The 17,218-nt window shown below is 42.8% G+C and overlaps 1 protein-coding gene across 1 annotated transcript; it reads right to left on the bottom strand.

Annotated features, from left to right (window-relative positions):
- Positions 1 to 8,629: 8,629 nt before the first annotated feature.
- LOC131227413 (uncharacterized) lies at positions 8,630 to 15,693 on the bottom strand. Its single transcript, XM_058223218.1, has 2 exons — positions 15,328 to 15,693; positions 8,630 to 9,145 (listed from the first exon to the last, which is right to left on the bottom strand). The coding sequence occupies exons 1-2, from the start codon at positions 15,691 to 15,693 to the stop codon at positions 8,630 to 8,632; spliced, it is 882 nt and encodes a 293-aa protein (XP_058079201.1).
- Between the last annotated feature and the right edge of the window lie 1,525 nt (positions 15,694 to 17,218).

Below are 17,218 nucleotides of genomic sequence, written 5' to 3'. Positions count from 1 at the left end.
GTGGCGCTTCTCACAAAGGATGTTGAGATCGAGGCCCTATGAAGGGCCCTCGAACTAACTAGGGAGGAGTGGGCCACTCTAACGATCCATTTGAATGAAGCCCGGCATGAGGGCTTGGTGTTGACTGAAATGGAAGGGGCAAAGTCGCGTCTCGGCTTGGCACTGACCGAGTTAGGAAGGGTGAGATTGCACATTTCCTTTGTCGAGGTCGACACCGCTGGGCTGAAGGTGAAGCTGGAGAGGGAGAATGTAACATCCCGAATTTTCACGGATAGAATTTATATTCATGCCTAAGAAAATCGGGTATTAATGATGTATAAATTGGATGCCTTAAAAATCGCACCTCATTTTTTTTCATTTAGATCGCATCTAGATATATTCATGAATGTAACATTCACAAGAATAAAATCAACTGTATTGGTTATTTCATCAGAGTAAAAGAATTCAGTAAATAATCAAATGTCTCTCAATGGGAGCTTATTACATTTATTGAGTTTGCAGGGGAAGAAAAAACTAAATCATAAAACTATCTTCTTTTTCTTTCAATATAATCTTCCATAGGAAGATGATCCTTTAGGTCTTCAATCTGTACATCACTTGCAACATCTATACGGTTGCAGAGGGTCAACGCCCTACTCATAGTAATGGTTATCCTTTAAAATTAACAATAATTAAAGAGATTTATGAAAGTAATATAAGGATTCTGATACGTCATGTACTCTACAACTACTAGAAGTATCAATATGTACAAGCAACCTACATGAGATGCATGCCTATTAAAGTATATGCAGTTCATCACACTTAATGATCACACAATGTGGAAATTGATTTGGAGTTGCTCAGCTCGCCCCACATCACATTTACAGCTTGTAGTCTTTCTATAGGGAGCTTCCATAAATCTCAAAATGTTTTCTGATCTTCACTTTTACATAGATGCTCCCCTATTGGAGACCTTCATGACACTGTTACATCGACATCTAGCTTAAACAGAGCTATCTCCACCCTTCTCCTATCGTACCCTAAATATCTAAGGAGTTGGTGGGACCAAATTCAACCAATTGTGCTCTCCCATTCTTTTTATTCTATTTTGCTCCTACATATATATATATATATATATATATATATATATATATATATATATATATAGTTTGTTCTATTTGTGCTACTCTTCTCTGATATAGGTATGATCTCCGGATATTTGGAATCTTCGTAATCGTCGCGAGAGCTCCGAACATCTCTGAGAATATTTTTCATTTTGAAAGGATTAGAGATGACCTTACTGAGCATTTCATATCTAGATCCATGATAGGATCTTTGCTTTGGTAAGTCTTATATATATATATATATATATATATATATATATATATATATATATATATATATATATATATATAAAACATGCACGCACACCCCACACACGCATGCCATGGGATTTCACCACTAGTGGGTACTCAAACCCTTGACCCGGTGCTGAAACTCCCACGAGTCTACCACCCGGGTAAGCATAAGGACCCTGGTAGGTCTTTCATATGTATGTTGGGTATGCTACCTTATTCAAATGCCACACGGATAATAGTCATGTATCATTCAAAGCTTCAATCCCATAAAAGCATGCATATGATTACGTGCCACCACATTAATAATGGAAAACATTATGTTGAAGAAAAGACAATGAAAAATATCTTCACATACAAATTCAATTTTGTCCGTATCAAATCCGTAGCGTCGACATGTGACGACCTCCTATGGTGTACCAAGAATGGGTGTAAACACGCAGGTGTACCAACTTAACCTTTTATGCATAACACTTAGATTATATCATGTTATATTATATACGTGTGGTTGAACCCTAGGGTGGATTAGATATTAGACATGGGACGGTGCATGTGGTGGCCTGAAGATCTATATTATATGTATGTGGATGAACCATAGGATGGATTAGATATTAGACATGGGACAATGCATGTGGTGGCGTGAAGATCTGATACATGATCTTATCAAATAAAGAATATCCAAAAAAAAAAAACATTTCTTAGATTAGAATATTTCAACCGCACGATCACTTATAATTAATTGTTTTATTGAGTATACAGGCTTATGTTTTGTTGGACATTTCACAAAAAATTAGCGTACTGAATGAATTTTGCGTGGCAGAAGCCCACTTTAATTTTATTTAATTTAATTTAATTTTTTTTAAAAAGGGTTTGGATCACTGAACATGACCCGAAAAACTAAGTTAATACAGTCCATGTGTATTCCAAATCAGCATGCATTTACGTATCGTAGCAAACTCCTCATCAAAGCTTGTGAGTTGTGTTTTTGTTTTTTTGTGTTTTAAATGTGATTTCTTTCCCAATGTGGATGGGAGCGGATTAGGTGCGGCGGGGCCTTACCTAAGACGGTGCAACCATTACCGCGTGGCCAACTTTATGTATGCATTCTATATCCACACCACACCGCCTATCCGTCTTTCAGGTGGACCATACTATAAGAAACAGTGGTGATTGAGTGTCCTATCATTAGAAACTTTCTAGGCCCACCATAATATTTCTATAATGTTTATTTATCATCCAACCTGTTGAAAAGGTCACAGAGAGCTAGATGAAGAGAGAATGCACAAATATAGAATACATACATCAAGTGGGCCCCACAGTAATGGCTACACCATCTTGGGTGAGGCCGGGCCGCACCTAATCCACTCCCAATTTGGATTCCACAAGCAACCGTTTAATTCTTAGTTGCCGGTTCTAATGTCAAAATGGATTTAAATCTCCAGTGGTATGTCCACCTAAGATTTAAATCTCCTTCATGTTTTAGATAATGCCCTAAAATGAGCTGTCAAAATGCATGGACGGTGTGGATGTAATGCACGTGCATCACAGTGGGACCCACAGTTAGTGATCCACCAACTTCGGTCGATATATGGGGATCCACCCAAACGGGCCCATTTCATGTGGGGAGACTTTACTTTTCCATTGTAGGCTCGATGCGTGATGTTTTCATTTGGCAGTCTATCGTTGCCTCGCTGGACAGGGTACATCTAGTGCATGTACTGCTCGATGCAATCCGCGTCCTATAACACATCCTCCTGTGCATACATGGAATAAGGAGACTTGTAGACTTTCAGTGGGTTGATTGTGGGAAAGTGGATCGTACTTAGTGTTTTTCTTTGACCGTTGGGGTATTTTAATCATTTCTCCACGCCAGATTCAAAGACGTCCAGGAAGCAACGGGGTATTATAAATGTCAAAAACTATGAGTGGTCAGAAAATATCAAAAGAGAAATGATGTAGGTTGCGTGGTGTGTCACATACTATTGACCTCATTAGTGTGCCGGCGTCACCAAGTTCTCTGGTCCTGTATGTGTTATATATATATCTACATTATTTATTAATTTTGAGATATCATTTGAGGTTTATGTGTTATATCTACATTATTTATTAATTTTGAGATATCATTTGAGGGCATGGTCCAAAAATAAGGCAGATCTAAAGCTCAAGTGACCCACACCATAAAAAGCAGAGGAGATCAAACACCATTGCTTCTTGCGGTGTGGTCCACTTTTTTTTTTTTTTTGAAGACTTTCCCTTGATATATAGATAATAAAGAGGGATATACAGCCATTCGGGCAGGCCCCAACAAAAATTTTGAGCCCTGCCTATCATATAAAACACCTACACATGGCTAAACAGAAAACAGAGAGGAAAACCAAAACTGGAGGGACTTAGCAGTGCGGCTGCAACAACTGAAAGCACTGAAACTCGAGCTAAAAGTGACTAGAAGAGCTCCATAGGAAATCTAAAAGCAACCGCAATACCTCAGCAGCCATCGAAACCAAAATTGGCAGAAAGAACCTGACCAGCAGGCCTGAAACAGAGGAGAAACGAGGGAAGCAACAGAAATCAGTCTGCTCCAATCTCGAGTAGCAGCTGCTTCTACAAGAAGAGACCTCGAACCCGGCAACCAGAAACCACAAAACGAAAGCAGAGACAGTATACAAACTTACAAAGGCCAGACCCTGATGAACTACAATTAGCAACTTGAATGCACCGAGAAACGCCTGACTTCCCCTCCAGCGGATGATTAAGACAAGGGACAACCAAAACTGATAACTAAACAGCAAAGGAGCCCGAGGGAACTGCCCCAAGGCCTAGCCTGTCGAGGAAGAGGCTACCCCGAACATGTGGAGGGAGGAGTGGTGTGGTCCACTTAAGCCTTGGATCTGCCTCATTATTTTGGTAAAAACACTTAAATGATATAGCAAAATGGATGAACAATGCGAAAAATCCATACATCATGGTCGCCACTCTAACCCTCTGCCTGTGCGAGGTTGGGTAACATGGGGTTACGACGAGGGACGGATGTGAGGTCGAGCACCGTCTTCCTTGGGGGATAACTACTTCGAATCCACGGAGCTTCTCTGGGCTCCTCACATAGATGCCTCGACTTCATGAGGAAATATAGAAACTAGAAGTAATTCTAAAATATTCGAAATAAATTTATTGATGATTGACATGTATATCCCTTTTACACCATTAATATAGAAAAAAAAAAATCAAAATTCGTAATTACGAAAAATATCAAAATTCTAACTCTAATACAAATCATAATTCTAATAAAACTATTCTAAAGCCTAATTTCTAAAATAAAAAATTCCAAATAAACTTTTGCTAGGAGAGTCCTAGCATAATTACAAGTTATTTATAAAAAGGAAGAAAATATGAAATTCTAAAAGTAGGAAAATATTAAAATTTTGGAATTACTAAAAATAGTAATATTTTCCTAAAAAATCCTTTTTGAGCTTAAAGTACACGTTTTCTGATGAAACGGACAGATGCGACCCACTTTGTAGGTTGGTTCTCCTCGGATGGCCCGTTTCAGTAAAGATTGATAGGTTATACACCCCGTAACGATTCCCGAATCAGAAGTTATGGTCAATTTACAGTCCAACTTCTTTTCGCCCAACCATGCTAGGAACGTATCTGTGACATGTTCTACATCAGACCCCTCCACTTAAATAAATAAATAAATAAAAACTCGTCCTCGAGTTACTTAAGGGACTTGACTCATGATTCTGATTTACTTCTGACGCCAATGTTTATTAGTCATTTTCTTGTACTTGGCATTAAGCTCTTGAGTTGACACAAGGTACATGTACTCATGCTTTCCTTGACTTGATTAGTATCAATCAGCTCATTCACTTCCACCTTCAAGATCTCACATTTCTGAAAATGTGGGCAATTAGGCAGACTTACCCCTAAGATGAGATCAATGTGGTTTTGTATATCTCGTATGGGAGGCAATTTATTAGGGAGTTCATCAAGTACAACTGCCTTGAATGCCTACAACACTGGTTCCAAATCCTTTGGAATGTTCACAGGCTCCACATATTATTTTTTTCAACTAATGCATATATATCTCTCGTTTCCTCATATTGTTGAACAAAGGCTTGTTCAGTTATTAGAGATTGTCCCTCCACTTTAAAAGTTTTGGATTAGTTCTCCGTTCCCAAAGGAGCCATATGTTTGCCACCGATGAATCATATGGCCTGTTGCAACTCCATTTAGACACGGTCATCCTTCGCCAACAAATAATGGGATTTCTCTGCATATTCCCTTACTGATCGGTTATCCTGCCAATAATTTTGACTTTATTGGAATAATACATGATTGTAATCTCTAAGAAGGTATCGCGTGCGCAACAATTGCTTCATCCGCGACCATGTGCGGATTGGTGCCTTCATCTGTCTCGTCCGCTCGAGTTGAAGTTGTTCCCACCAAGCTTAAGCTCTGCCCGTCAACTTGTATGTGACAAGTTTAACTTTCTTCTCTTCCACGATGTCCATGTAGTCAAAGAAATATTCAACTTTTAGCAACCAATCAAGGAAGTCATTGAAGTAGAGTTGGCCATTGAAGCTGGGAAGATCGAATTTCATCTTGAATTCTTGATCTGTTGGATCTATCTGATCAATGCCTCGTCTACGATGTTGTGGAATCATGTCACTGGATCCCACCTTCTCAAGAGTGATCTTGTGGTTCACTACTGGCACCATCATGCGATCAGTGCGATTACGAGTTCTAGTGCCTACTGGGGACGGATTACCGACATGAATACAAAACTACTCTATGGCCTCCATCAAGCGATCGATGAAAGCCTCTAACCCTTGCATGACTTGCTGATCCTCTCACTGGGAAGCTTTCATTCTTTACAAAAAATAACGAATTCTTGGATCACCGTCCATAAAATTTTGGTCCATGCCTTCGTTGTTTGCCATTGATCCGAGGGGAGTCCTCGCTCTGATACCAATTGACGCAGGAAAGGACATTCCTTGGGGGGGTAACTACTTTGAATCCACGTCTCGTCTCCGGATTCCTAACAAAGATGCCCCGAATCCATGAGGAAAGATATAAACTAGAAGTAATTCTAGAATATTCGAAATAAATTTATTGATGATTGATATGTATGTCCCTGTTACACTATTAATATAGAGAAAAAAAAACCCAAAATTCGTAATTTCCAAAAATAGCAAAATTCTAACTCTAATAAAAATTCTAATTTTAATAAAACTCTTCTAAAGCCTAATTTCTAAAAATAAAAATTTCAAATAAACTTTTAGTAGAAGAGTTCTAGTATAATTGCAATTTATTTCTAAAAAAGAAGAAAATCTAAAACTCTAAAAATAGGACAATATTAAAATTCGGAATTACTAAAAATGGTAATATTTTCCTAAAAATTCAATTTTAAGCTGAAAGCACGTGTTTTCTGACAAAATGAACAGATGCAACCCACTTGTAGGTCAATTCACCTGGGATGGCCTGTTTCAGTAAAGATTGATAGGTGGTGCACCCCGTAACGATACCTGGATCAAAAGTTATGGTCAATTTATGGTCCACCTACTTTTGGCCCAACCATACTAAGAACGTATTTATGACACGTTCTACATCAGGTTAGTACCCAATCTACGTCCCACTCTCACCAAAATTTGTTTCACATGTGGGACATTGAGCCATGCAAAAGGACGGTATTATCATGTTTATCTTCTGTAACTAAAATCATCCTAAATCAAACACTAGGTGGGCCATAACACTAAAATCAATGAACAGTTGTTCATCCGATCCAAGATGTATATTTAGCCAATGTTGTGAATAAATCAGCGGTCTTTTCAGCTTCTGCCTTCTTAACATTGGTGCCAACCTTCTTCATGGGTTGGATTTCCTAAACGTGTGATACATTTGTGGTATAAAAAAACATGTTGTCTGATAACAAATGGTAGTGGCCAATACCTATTCATGTCTCATTGTGTAATATACAGGGATTTTGGTCATACTAGCCTTGTAGTTTTGCCAAATTCTTGAAAAGAAGTGAAGTTTAAAATATTCCAATGATAGTCATTTGGCATGTTTTTTAAAGTTTTTCATATCAAATTACCCTTGTACTTGGATTAGTAACCGTACAATTTTGAGTAAAGAAAAAGTTACAAAGTATCCGATTTCGAATAAGTGACGTGGATAGAATTAGTTATTGGGCCTACCGGAACCTAGATCTAATATATTCATTTTCTTTATAGCCATCTATTTATATGGAAAGATGCTAACTTCTTACTAACACTATCTTTGTATGGCCTACAAAACCTAATAACTTATAATGGTGTTTGTTTGATATGAACTATTTTTTTGTGATGTGGTCAATATGACTAGCGGATGTTGATCATATTTCCAACCATGACCTTCCATGAAACTCCAAAGTTAATGGATGAAGTAGATTCCACACATATGTGATGGTGAACCCCACAGATAATATATGAATGCCCTTGTAGTGTTAAGGGTCAGGGTCAAGGTTGTCATTTTTTTATTTTTTTCTAAAGAGACGATTTCATTCAATCACAAAGACTGAGTTACATTCGGGCCTGCCCAAAAAAAAAAAAAAACCAGGCAGGCCTATCGTGAGCACTAAACAGAAAAACAGAGAAGCTAATTACATAAGGTTGAGCCCTGCCATCATGACCTCTAAACGCCCCCAAACCCACCCTATCCAGGAAGAGCAGGCCCCTAACATGATGCAGTAGCTCGGCAACAGTTGAGAAGAGAGAAGCACACTAGGTATCACTCCCAATCCTAGCCAACGCATCGGCAGGGAAATTAGCCTCCCTGAAGGTATGGACAATGTGAGTTTGGCCCAGCATTCTGAGATTTTAGATTCTCTTGATCCAGTAGCTCCACTTCCATCCCGGACATGAGTTACCGTTCAGAATGTCCACAAAATTCTACGAGTCAGATTCAATCTCCACCTTATAGAATCCTCGTTGCAGACAAAGGGAAAGGCCGTCAAGAATGGGCTGAATCTCCGCACACGTATTTGTACCTTGTCCATACGCAACGGAGAAAGCAAACAAAAATTCACATTTATAGTTTCTGCAAATCCCCCCACTGCCAGAGAGCCCTGGGTTACCCCTACTAGAACCATCGACATTAACCTTGACCCAATCATTACCCGGCTTGATCCATCGCACTACATTCGTCTAAGCACGAAACTGAGTCGCAGGAGCTGACCCCGAGTTCCTGCGCATAGCCGACGAGGTTGGATTCAGGGCTGACCTCCCTTCACTCCGATCAGCAACATACCTCAGCCACTAGTCTATCTTAGCAAACAGAGCGGGAAAGGAAGCCGATTTGCTAACAAACCTCACAAAATTGCGGGCATTCCACACCACCCAGCAAATTAAGTAAGGGGCCAGCTTTTGTGCAACTAAAATCTTTCCTGAAGCAGAGAAAGCGCTTTTCCACTGCTCAATCCGAAGGCTGAATGAATGAGCTGGCAAGATATGGATGTGGAAGATGCCCCCCACATAACCCCATAGAGCCTTCGCCATGCAGCTATGGAGAAAGAGATGAGGGATGGTCTCGACAGATTTTTGGATTGGATTCTGTAACCCACAGCAGACGCACGCTGAAGCAAGCTGTATGCCCCATGACTGCAGTGCACTGTCGACCGGGACTGCATTTCGTATGATCCTCCACGCCAGTAATAAGATTTTGGGCAGCAACACACTGCTCCACAAGTGGCTGGACCACTCCATAGGCAGAGAGGGAGATCTGTAAATGTTTCTGACTGAGCTGACTGTGAACTTGCCTAACTGAGTCAATAGCTAGAAAATGGAATCAGGGTCGTCTGATAAGCTGAAGCCACCTTTGTGAGACTCGTATCCTAGCCTGTACCGTTCCGTAGGCTTCCGCGGTCCTCTCAGTTGAATTTCGGCGACCCACAACCTGTATCCGACATTCTCACGCGATCCTAAGATGAGTCAAACATATCGGAGTTGGCTCAACTCGAAACATGTACTCTAGCGATTGCGCCGTCGCCGCGGTTCCAACGCCGTGACTCGCACATCGATCCGATACCCGGGCCAGGAGATGTAGGCCCATGTATTTTCTGATGAAACGCCATGTGTTACAGATTCTGAGAGAATCTCTACGATAGGTCACCTCAATCCATCAATAAATGTCAAGTACACAACCTTACCAAGCCCATCCCTCACCCATTCCCCAAGTCAACTCTCTCTTACATAACCCATACCCACCTCATTCATTTCTTACTTCAAGTCAACAAACACCATGCCATCTCATCCCATCACCCCACCTCACCAAGCAAACCTCATGAGACTCCAACGTCCAAGCAAGCTCCATGGATAGAGCTTGTGTGGCCCACCTTCCTACCTTCCATCCCCACCATCCTAAGTCGATCTCAACCGTTGAAGTCCATCCATTGGATCTCTAGCATGCATTGACGGAAGAAGAAGTCTAAGAATATCAAAGGTGAGTGAATCTTCATGGTTTGTGGGTGATTTTATTTATTTAATTTGTGATTTATGGGCCCACATATGTGGAACCTATTTTGATGTATGCCTTATGTCAAAGAGAGACCCATAGTGGCAGGGTCCCTCCCATTTCCACCATTCTCTCTCTAACACGTGGCCCACCTGACCCAGACCGTCCGAACATGAGGCCCACCATGCTGCTGCCTTTTGGCATGCCATGGATGAAGGAAAAAAAATTAATATATATATAAGATACACACACTAGCTTGATCCAAACATATGGCCCACTGGATGTGGGACCACCGTGACCTGTGAGTTTTATCCACACCGCCCAATGTCTGGGACGGTAGGGCCCACACTACACGTTTTGTACGTGTGGGGTTTAGAGGCCCAGCATTATGGATGTCTTGTATCCTCACCGTCCCGGGACTGGACGATGAGAGGTGGGATTTGCTGGAGTACCTCACACCTGCTTCCACATGCCTATGACGTCAGCAAGTTCTGACGATCTAACCATGAGGATATATCCATCCGTCCATTTATTTACCACGTGGAGCCCACCCACACGTGTGACACGTGTGGGCTAGTGGGACCCATGCACCTTGATGTATATGGTTTATATCTAAACCGTCCGTCTGGACGGTGGTGTGGGACGCACCAGGATGTATGTGCTCCTCCAGCCATTCATATGATTTGAGGCATGGCCCACCCACACGTGTGACACGTGTGGGTGGGTGGGACCCACCGTGATTTTTTTTTTATAGTGTATCGACCACCATAGAGACCCAGGTTAGAGAGGCCTCACCGTAACATGTGTGTTTTCACCACGTTATCCTCCTTTTTGCAGGACGTGGGACCCACCCATACCTGTTGTGAGTGTGGGATGGGGCCACCTTAATGTATTGAGTATCCACACCCTCTGCCAGGTTGGGACGGTGGGTCTCACGCAGCAAGGTACTGCTGGTTTGGCGTCAGTAAGTTTACGGGTCCCACCAACTGTATCACGTCAGCAAGCTCTATGGCGCCCACTGCAATGTAGTGTTTTATCGACACCATTCATCCAGGAGGTGGGGCCCACCTGCCATTTGGTCTGGGCCCACCTGATCTATCCAGGCCCACCCTTGATGTATGAATTCTATCTGCACCGGCCATTGTGGATGGTGCCACGTGGGACCCACTGCATTAAAGTATATTGGCTGGTGTATTTTACACCAGCTACATAACTGACGTGTGGTGTGGCGTCAGTGAGATCGGTGGGACCCACCTTATATGTGTTACATCTGCACCGTCCACCCGGAAGGTGCTGTACTGTGGCGCGCAGCGTGATGGATGTATTCTCCACGCCATCCTATTAGGGGTGGGCCACGTGTGTGGACCCTACCATGATGGATACATTATATCCCACCGTCCATCATCTGGATGGTGGGCCAGCAACTCTCCATGAGCCGCTCTGCTGCTGCCTCAACGGCAGCAAGTTTTGTGGATCCCATTTGATGTATGTGACCCCCACGCCGCTCACCTGTTTGGCCAGCGTTGGACACCAACGTGATGTATTTATTTCATCCACACCGTCCAGGCCATCTGGACAGTGCTGGACAATGTGTGGATGGCGCCGATTTACATGGAAATTTTGAACGGTACTGATTTACCTGGACAATGTTTGGACAGTGCTGATCATCATACGTGGGCCATGTGTGCAGGGATACACATGTTACACCTACAACTATTGAAATAATTTTTTGTGCGGCCCATATGATGAGGCCCACCTTGATATATTTATGGCCCATCCATGAGGCCCACCTCGATGAATTTGTAGCCCGTCCATGAGGCCCGACGTGTTGTATATGAGGCTCATTGGTACGGCCCATTGAGCGGCCTGATATAATGATTTTGTGGCCCACTTTGATATATTTGTAGTCATCTATGTGGCCCATTAGTGTGGTCCATTGATGTAGCCCACCTAGTTATATGAGGCCCATTAGTGCGGCCCATTGATACGGCCCACTTGATGTATATGAGGCCCGCTCACGTGACGTGGCTCATTGCGATGTATTTGTGGCCCATTATGATGTATTTGAAACCCATGAGTTGTGGCCCATTATGAGGTATTCGTGGCCTAAGGGTAAGGCCCATTGTGATATGTATTAGGCCCATGATGTATGGCCCACTTGATGTATTCGAGGCCTAGGTACGTGGCTCATTTGATGTATATGAGACCCATTTGTAGGGCCCACTTGCCGTGTATATGAGGTCCATGTGCAGGGCCCACTTGTTGTGCGGTCCACTTGATGTATATTTGAGGCCCACTTGGATGTATTGAAGCCCATATACAGGGCCCACCTGTCATATATTTCTGGCCCGTATGTTGTGGCCATTGTGATATATTTCTGGCCCATATGCTGTGGCCCATTGTAATGTATTCCGGTCCAAATGATGCGACCTATTGCGATGTATTGTGGCCCATTTAGAAAGGCCCACATGTGATGTATATTTGTGGCCATGGTGTTATATATTAGGCCCCTGTGTAAGGCCATGGGGCCACTATATGTTTGGCCCTATGAAGGCCACTCCTTGGGAGCAATGTTGGTTAAATGTCCACATTGATGGGCAATGATGGTTGGATGTCCACATTGATGGGCAATAATGGTTGGATGTCCACATTGTGACCTTTCCTTAGGCCTTGTTAGGCCACTTTCATTAATGTCGATTGCCGATTCCAATCATCGAGGCCGATTATTAATCGATTCCGATTGCCGATTACCGATTTTGATTATCAGGGTCGAGGCCGATTCTGACTGCCGATTACCAATTTTGATTATCGGGGTCGCGGCTGATTTCGACTGCCGATTACCGGTTTTGATTATCGAGGTCGAGGCCGATTCCGATTGCCGATCAGGGTCGAGGCCGATTCCGATTGCCGATTATCGATTTCAATTATCGGGGTCGAGGCCGATTCCAATTGTCGATTACCAATTCCGATTATCGAAGGTCGAGACCGATTCTGATTATTGAGGCCTATCTTTGAGACCGATTTCGACTGCTGATTACCGATTTTGATTATCGGGGTCGAGGCCAATTCCGATTGTCGATTACCAATTTTGATTATCGAGGTCGAGGTCAATTCCGATTGTCGATTACCGATTTCGATTATCGGGGTCGAGGCCGATTCCGATTGCCGATTACCGGTTATCGATTCCGATTATCGAAGGTCGAGGCCGATTTCGATTGTTGAGGCCAATCTTTGAGGCCAATTTCGATTACCGATTTCGATTATCGAGGCCCAATTTGATGTATATGCGGCCCATATTTGATGCCCATTGTGATGTACATTCGGCCTGTGTTTGAGGCCCAATGTGATGTATATGTGGCCTTTATTTGAGACCTGTTGTGATGTGTATTTAGCCCGTGTTTAAGGTCTAATGTGATGTATATGAGGCTTATGTGATGATGCTTATTGTGGTGCATTTAAGGGCTAGGCGATGGAGCCTATGGTGTTGTATATTAGGCCCATGTGACAGGCCGATCATGATGTGTATTAAGCTCTTAACTGAGGCCCATGGTATTGTATATTTGGCTCTTGTGTGAGGCCATAGATTCACTGTATGTTAGGCTCTATATGGGTCATTCCTTGGGGGCAATGTAGGTTAAATGTCCACATTGTCGAGGTCGATTGTCGATGCCGGATATTGATACTGATTATGAGTACGTGACAGCATAGCATCATGATACATGCCCATATGCATCATCTGCATGTTTGTTTTGAGATGTGGTTAATCGTTACATATATCATTGAGCATGTTGTTATGAGACTCCCTGATAGGCGGAGGTTATCTCACATGAGCGCACGGTATGCGCAGGATTGATGCATGACTAGATTGTATGACTCATGCACCTTGCATTATGATTACTGTACACCCTAGTGACATCAGGGCCGTAGCCTCCACAAGCATATCGTGAATGACCAAACAAGACACCAAAAATTTGTTCTAGCATCGGGCTGCCATAGATGGCCCTGGGTGAAAATCCCTAAACCCTTTTGGTACCTGAGGACGCCTCAACGTTAAAACCGAGTGGATATATGAGCACTCGAGTACCGAATACCAGGAAGCCACGTCTCCCACTATGCCGTGGTCAGTTGGGAGGGAGTGTGGCCTTACTCACCCGAGCACAGGGGGCATTGCTAGGTTGAGTTTGACCAGCTCGTGAATGGGTTCGCTATCGACGTGCCAAATAGGTATTGGCAGACTATTAGCCAGGCGGATAGTGAGATTTCTTACCCTCACTTGGACTGTGCAGCTAGGAGAGCGGCAGTGCCATTTGGAGTGTACTAAATCCCAGTGATGATCCCAAAGAGGAACTGTACTGATATGTGGACCTATTGATCAGGAGTTGCATACTCATTCATTCATTCATTCACTATCCACTCGGGCTGTGTATCTTTGTAATGGCCAAGATTTCGGTTGGAGCGCGCGACTAACCTGAAATCAGGAGTCTTCCACATTGAGTCTGACTATCCAAATTAGGTATGTGAATAGTTTGGATAGAAGTCCATTGTGATAAACCCCATAACTTGCAATACTACGTACTACCATCCCGACTTCACACTTTAGCATGGTCATTCCATTCACACTGCATGTTGCATTACATCCGCGGCATATGGTATGACTGACGCTATTTGTATGACTCATCAAGAATGTATATTGTATTGCATCCTCTGCATATGATATTTGGCTCTCTATGTCTCCTCATTTACATAGTTAATTTCTATTGCGTATTCTAATATTGTATGACTCATGGACTTATTAGTATTTCTGCTTACTCTGTTATCGTGTGATTTATGACTTTGTCAGTACTTTTATTTACTCTGATAATTCCTGATTTTGTCAGTATTTCTGTTTACTCTGATAATTCATGATCTTGTCAGTATTTCTGCTTATTCTGACGTTGTACGATTTATGGATTACCAGTATTTCTGGTATTGTATGAATATGGTATTGTATTGAATACTTGACACTTACCATGTGCACACACTTACACCACCGTCTAAGCTTTCTATAAGCTTATGCACGATAGATGCGTGCAGGTGATGTTATGTTGCAGGAGCATTGAGCTTGGAGTGTACAGTGGTCTTCTGGAGCTTGATTTTCTATTTATGTATTTCTCTTTCAGCATTGTACTCAAATGATTATATTAGTGGATATATGATGATGATGTTGCCTTTGTGAAATCGGTAATCTTGTGGTTATGCTTATTACGAGTTAAATGCATATAAAAAAAGGAGAAAAAATCCTCTTTGTAGGATCCCAGGATCGGAATCTGGCATATGGATGCTAGTAGCCGAGAATGGGGTACTACGGAGGCTGTCGGCACTGGATTCTGCGATCGGGATTCCTGTAAATCCGATTTTCGGATTTGGGGCGTGACATGGAATATGTAATCAATTGCCCGTTGAGGAAGAAAGCTGAAGACTGCGGAATGAGGCAATGGGCCGCACGGTCCCAGAAAATCCTGACCTGCATCTCCAACAAAACCTCTGGGATGGGAGTGACAACAACGTCCATAAGTCGGCCAAGTCCAGACCAGTTCTTTGACCACAGGAGACAAGTTCCCTCTCCTAACTGCTGCTGAACAATAGGAGCCAAAAGGGAGAATTGGGACTGAATACGAGTCCAAAGAGGGGAGGTAAAGCAGCATTGCCTATTTGAATCATCTGGATGCAAAACAGAGATGTATTTGGCACCCATGAAAGTACCCCACAAGCTCTCGTTCTTCTCAAAGAGGATACTCCAAGCCATCTTCAAACGAAAGGCCTGTATTACATCTTGCAAACGCCTAAAGCCCAGCTCACCCTCATCAAGAGGAATTTCCAATCTTTTCATGTTCATCCAGTGGAGCTTCCTTTTACCTTGCGACCAACCCCAAAAAAAATTACAAAAACACCTTTCTAGAGAATGCAGAACCTACATAGGAATATGCGCCGCTGCCATAGAGTGGATGGGGACACTTCCCAGAACATGCTTAATGAGGACCATTCTACAATCCTGAGAGAGATTCCTAGCCTACCATCCCGGATACACCCTTTTATCCTGTCCAGAAGCGGTTGAAACATAATTGATTTCACTCTACCCGCCGAGATAGGAACACCCAAATACGTAAATGTGGAGGAGGCCTTGGAAATTCCTAGGACATCCTCGATTGCTCTTACCCTTGAAGACGTCATCTTATCGGCGCAAACAAAATAGCTTTTCCGGCGATTGATGCTTTGGCCCGAAGCTTCCTGATAGGAGACCAAAAAATCCCTAATGACCCGAAGCGAAGTGAGACCCCCATTAAGGAATAAAAGGGTGTCGTCGGCATAAAGGAGGTGAGACATACGCGGGCAGCCCCTGCGGGTTTTGAAAGGGGTGCACCGGCCTTGGCCCAATAAGGACTTAAGGCCCCGACTGAGAACCTCCGTTACAATAACGAAAAGCGCAGGGGAGAGAGGATCACCCTACCGTAAACCTCTGGTTGATTTGAAGAAACCCGTCACCTCCTCATTGACCATCACCAAAAACCAATTATTACCCCAACATTTTTCGACCAAGTCCACCCACCTTTTATCGAAACCGAACCAATATAGGACCTGCTTGAGAAAGTGTCAATCGACTCTATCATATGCTTTCTCCATATCCAACTTGAGAAAGATGTTTCCACCCCGGACTTTCCTGGAGATGTCTCTGAAAATCTCCTAGTTGAGAGCGATGTTTTTAGAAATGAGACGACCCAAGATGAAAGCCCCTTGCTCTAACGAGATGATCGAAGGAAGGATTGCACTTAATCTGGAGGCCACAATATTGGTAAAAATTTTGTATAGGCAATTGCATAAACTTATAAGACGGTAGTCTGAAAACTTATTTAGAGATTGCATCTTCGGAATTAAACAAATGAGTGAAGTAGTAATGATCCTGGGATCTTACCACCTTGGAACAGATAGATTGTCACGCCCCAAACTCGAAAATTGGATTCAGAGGAATCCCGATCGCCGAACCCGACGCCAACAACCTCCATAGTATCCCATTCTCGGCCCCTAGCGTACATACGCCAGGTTCCGATCCTAGGATCCTACAAGGAGGATTTTCCAACATACATTTGTCTCATAAGAAGCATAACCACAAGTATACCTAAATCATAAAGGTAACATCATCATCACATATCCACCAATATAATCATTTGAATACAATGCTGAAAGGAAAATACATATATCGAAATCAAAGCTCCAGAAGACAGTTGCACACTTCAAGCTCAATGCTGCTGCAACCTAACGCCACCTGCATGCATCTATCGTGCATAAGCTTACAAAAGCTTAGAGGGTGGTGAAAGTGTGTGCACAAGATAAGTGTCAAGTATACCAAAAAACCCATA

Source organism: Magnolia sinica, chromosome 2 (genome assembly GCF_029962835.1).
Source record: "Magnolia sinica isolate HGM2019 chromosome 2, MsV1, whole genome shotgun sequence".
Lineage (NCBI taxonomy): Eukaryota > Viridiplantae > Streptophyta > Magnoliopsida > Magnoliales > Magnoliaceae > Magnolia > Magnolia sinica.
Note: the sequence above shows the minus strand (reverse complement) of the source record. Positions and strands in the feature narration are given on the sequence as shown.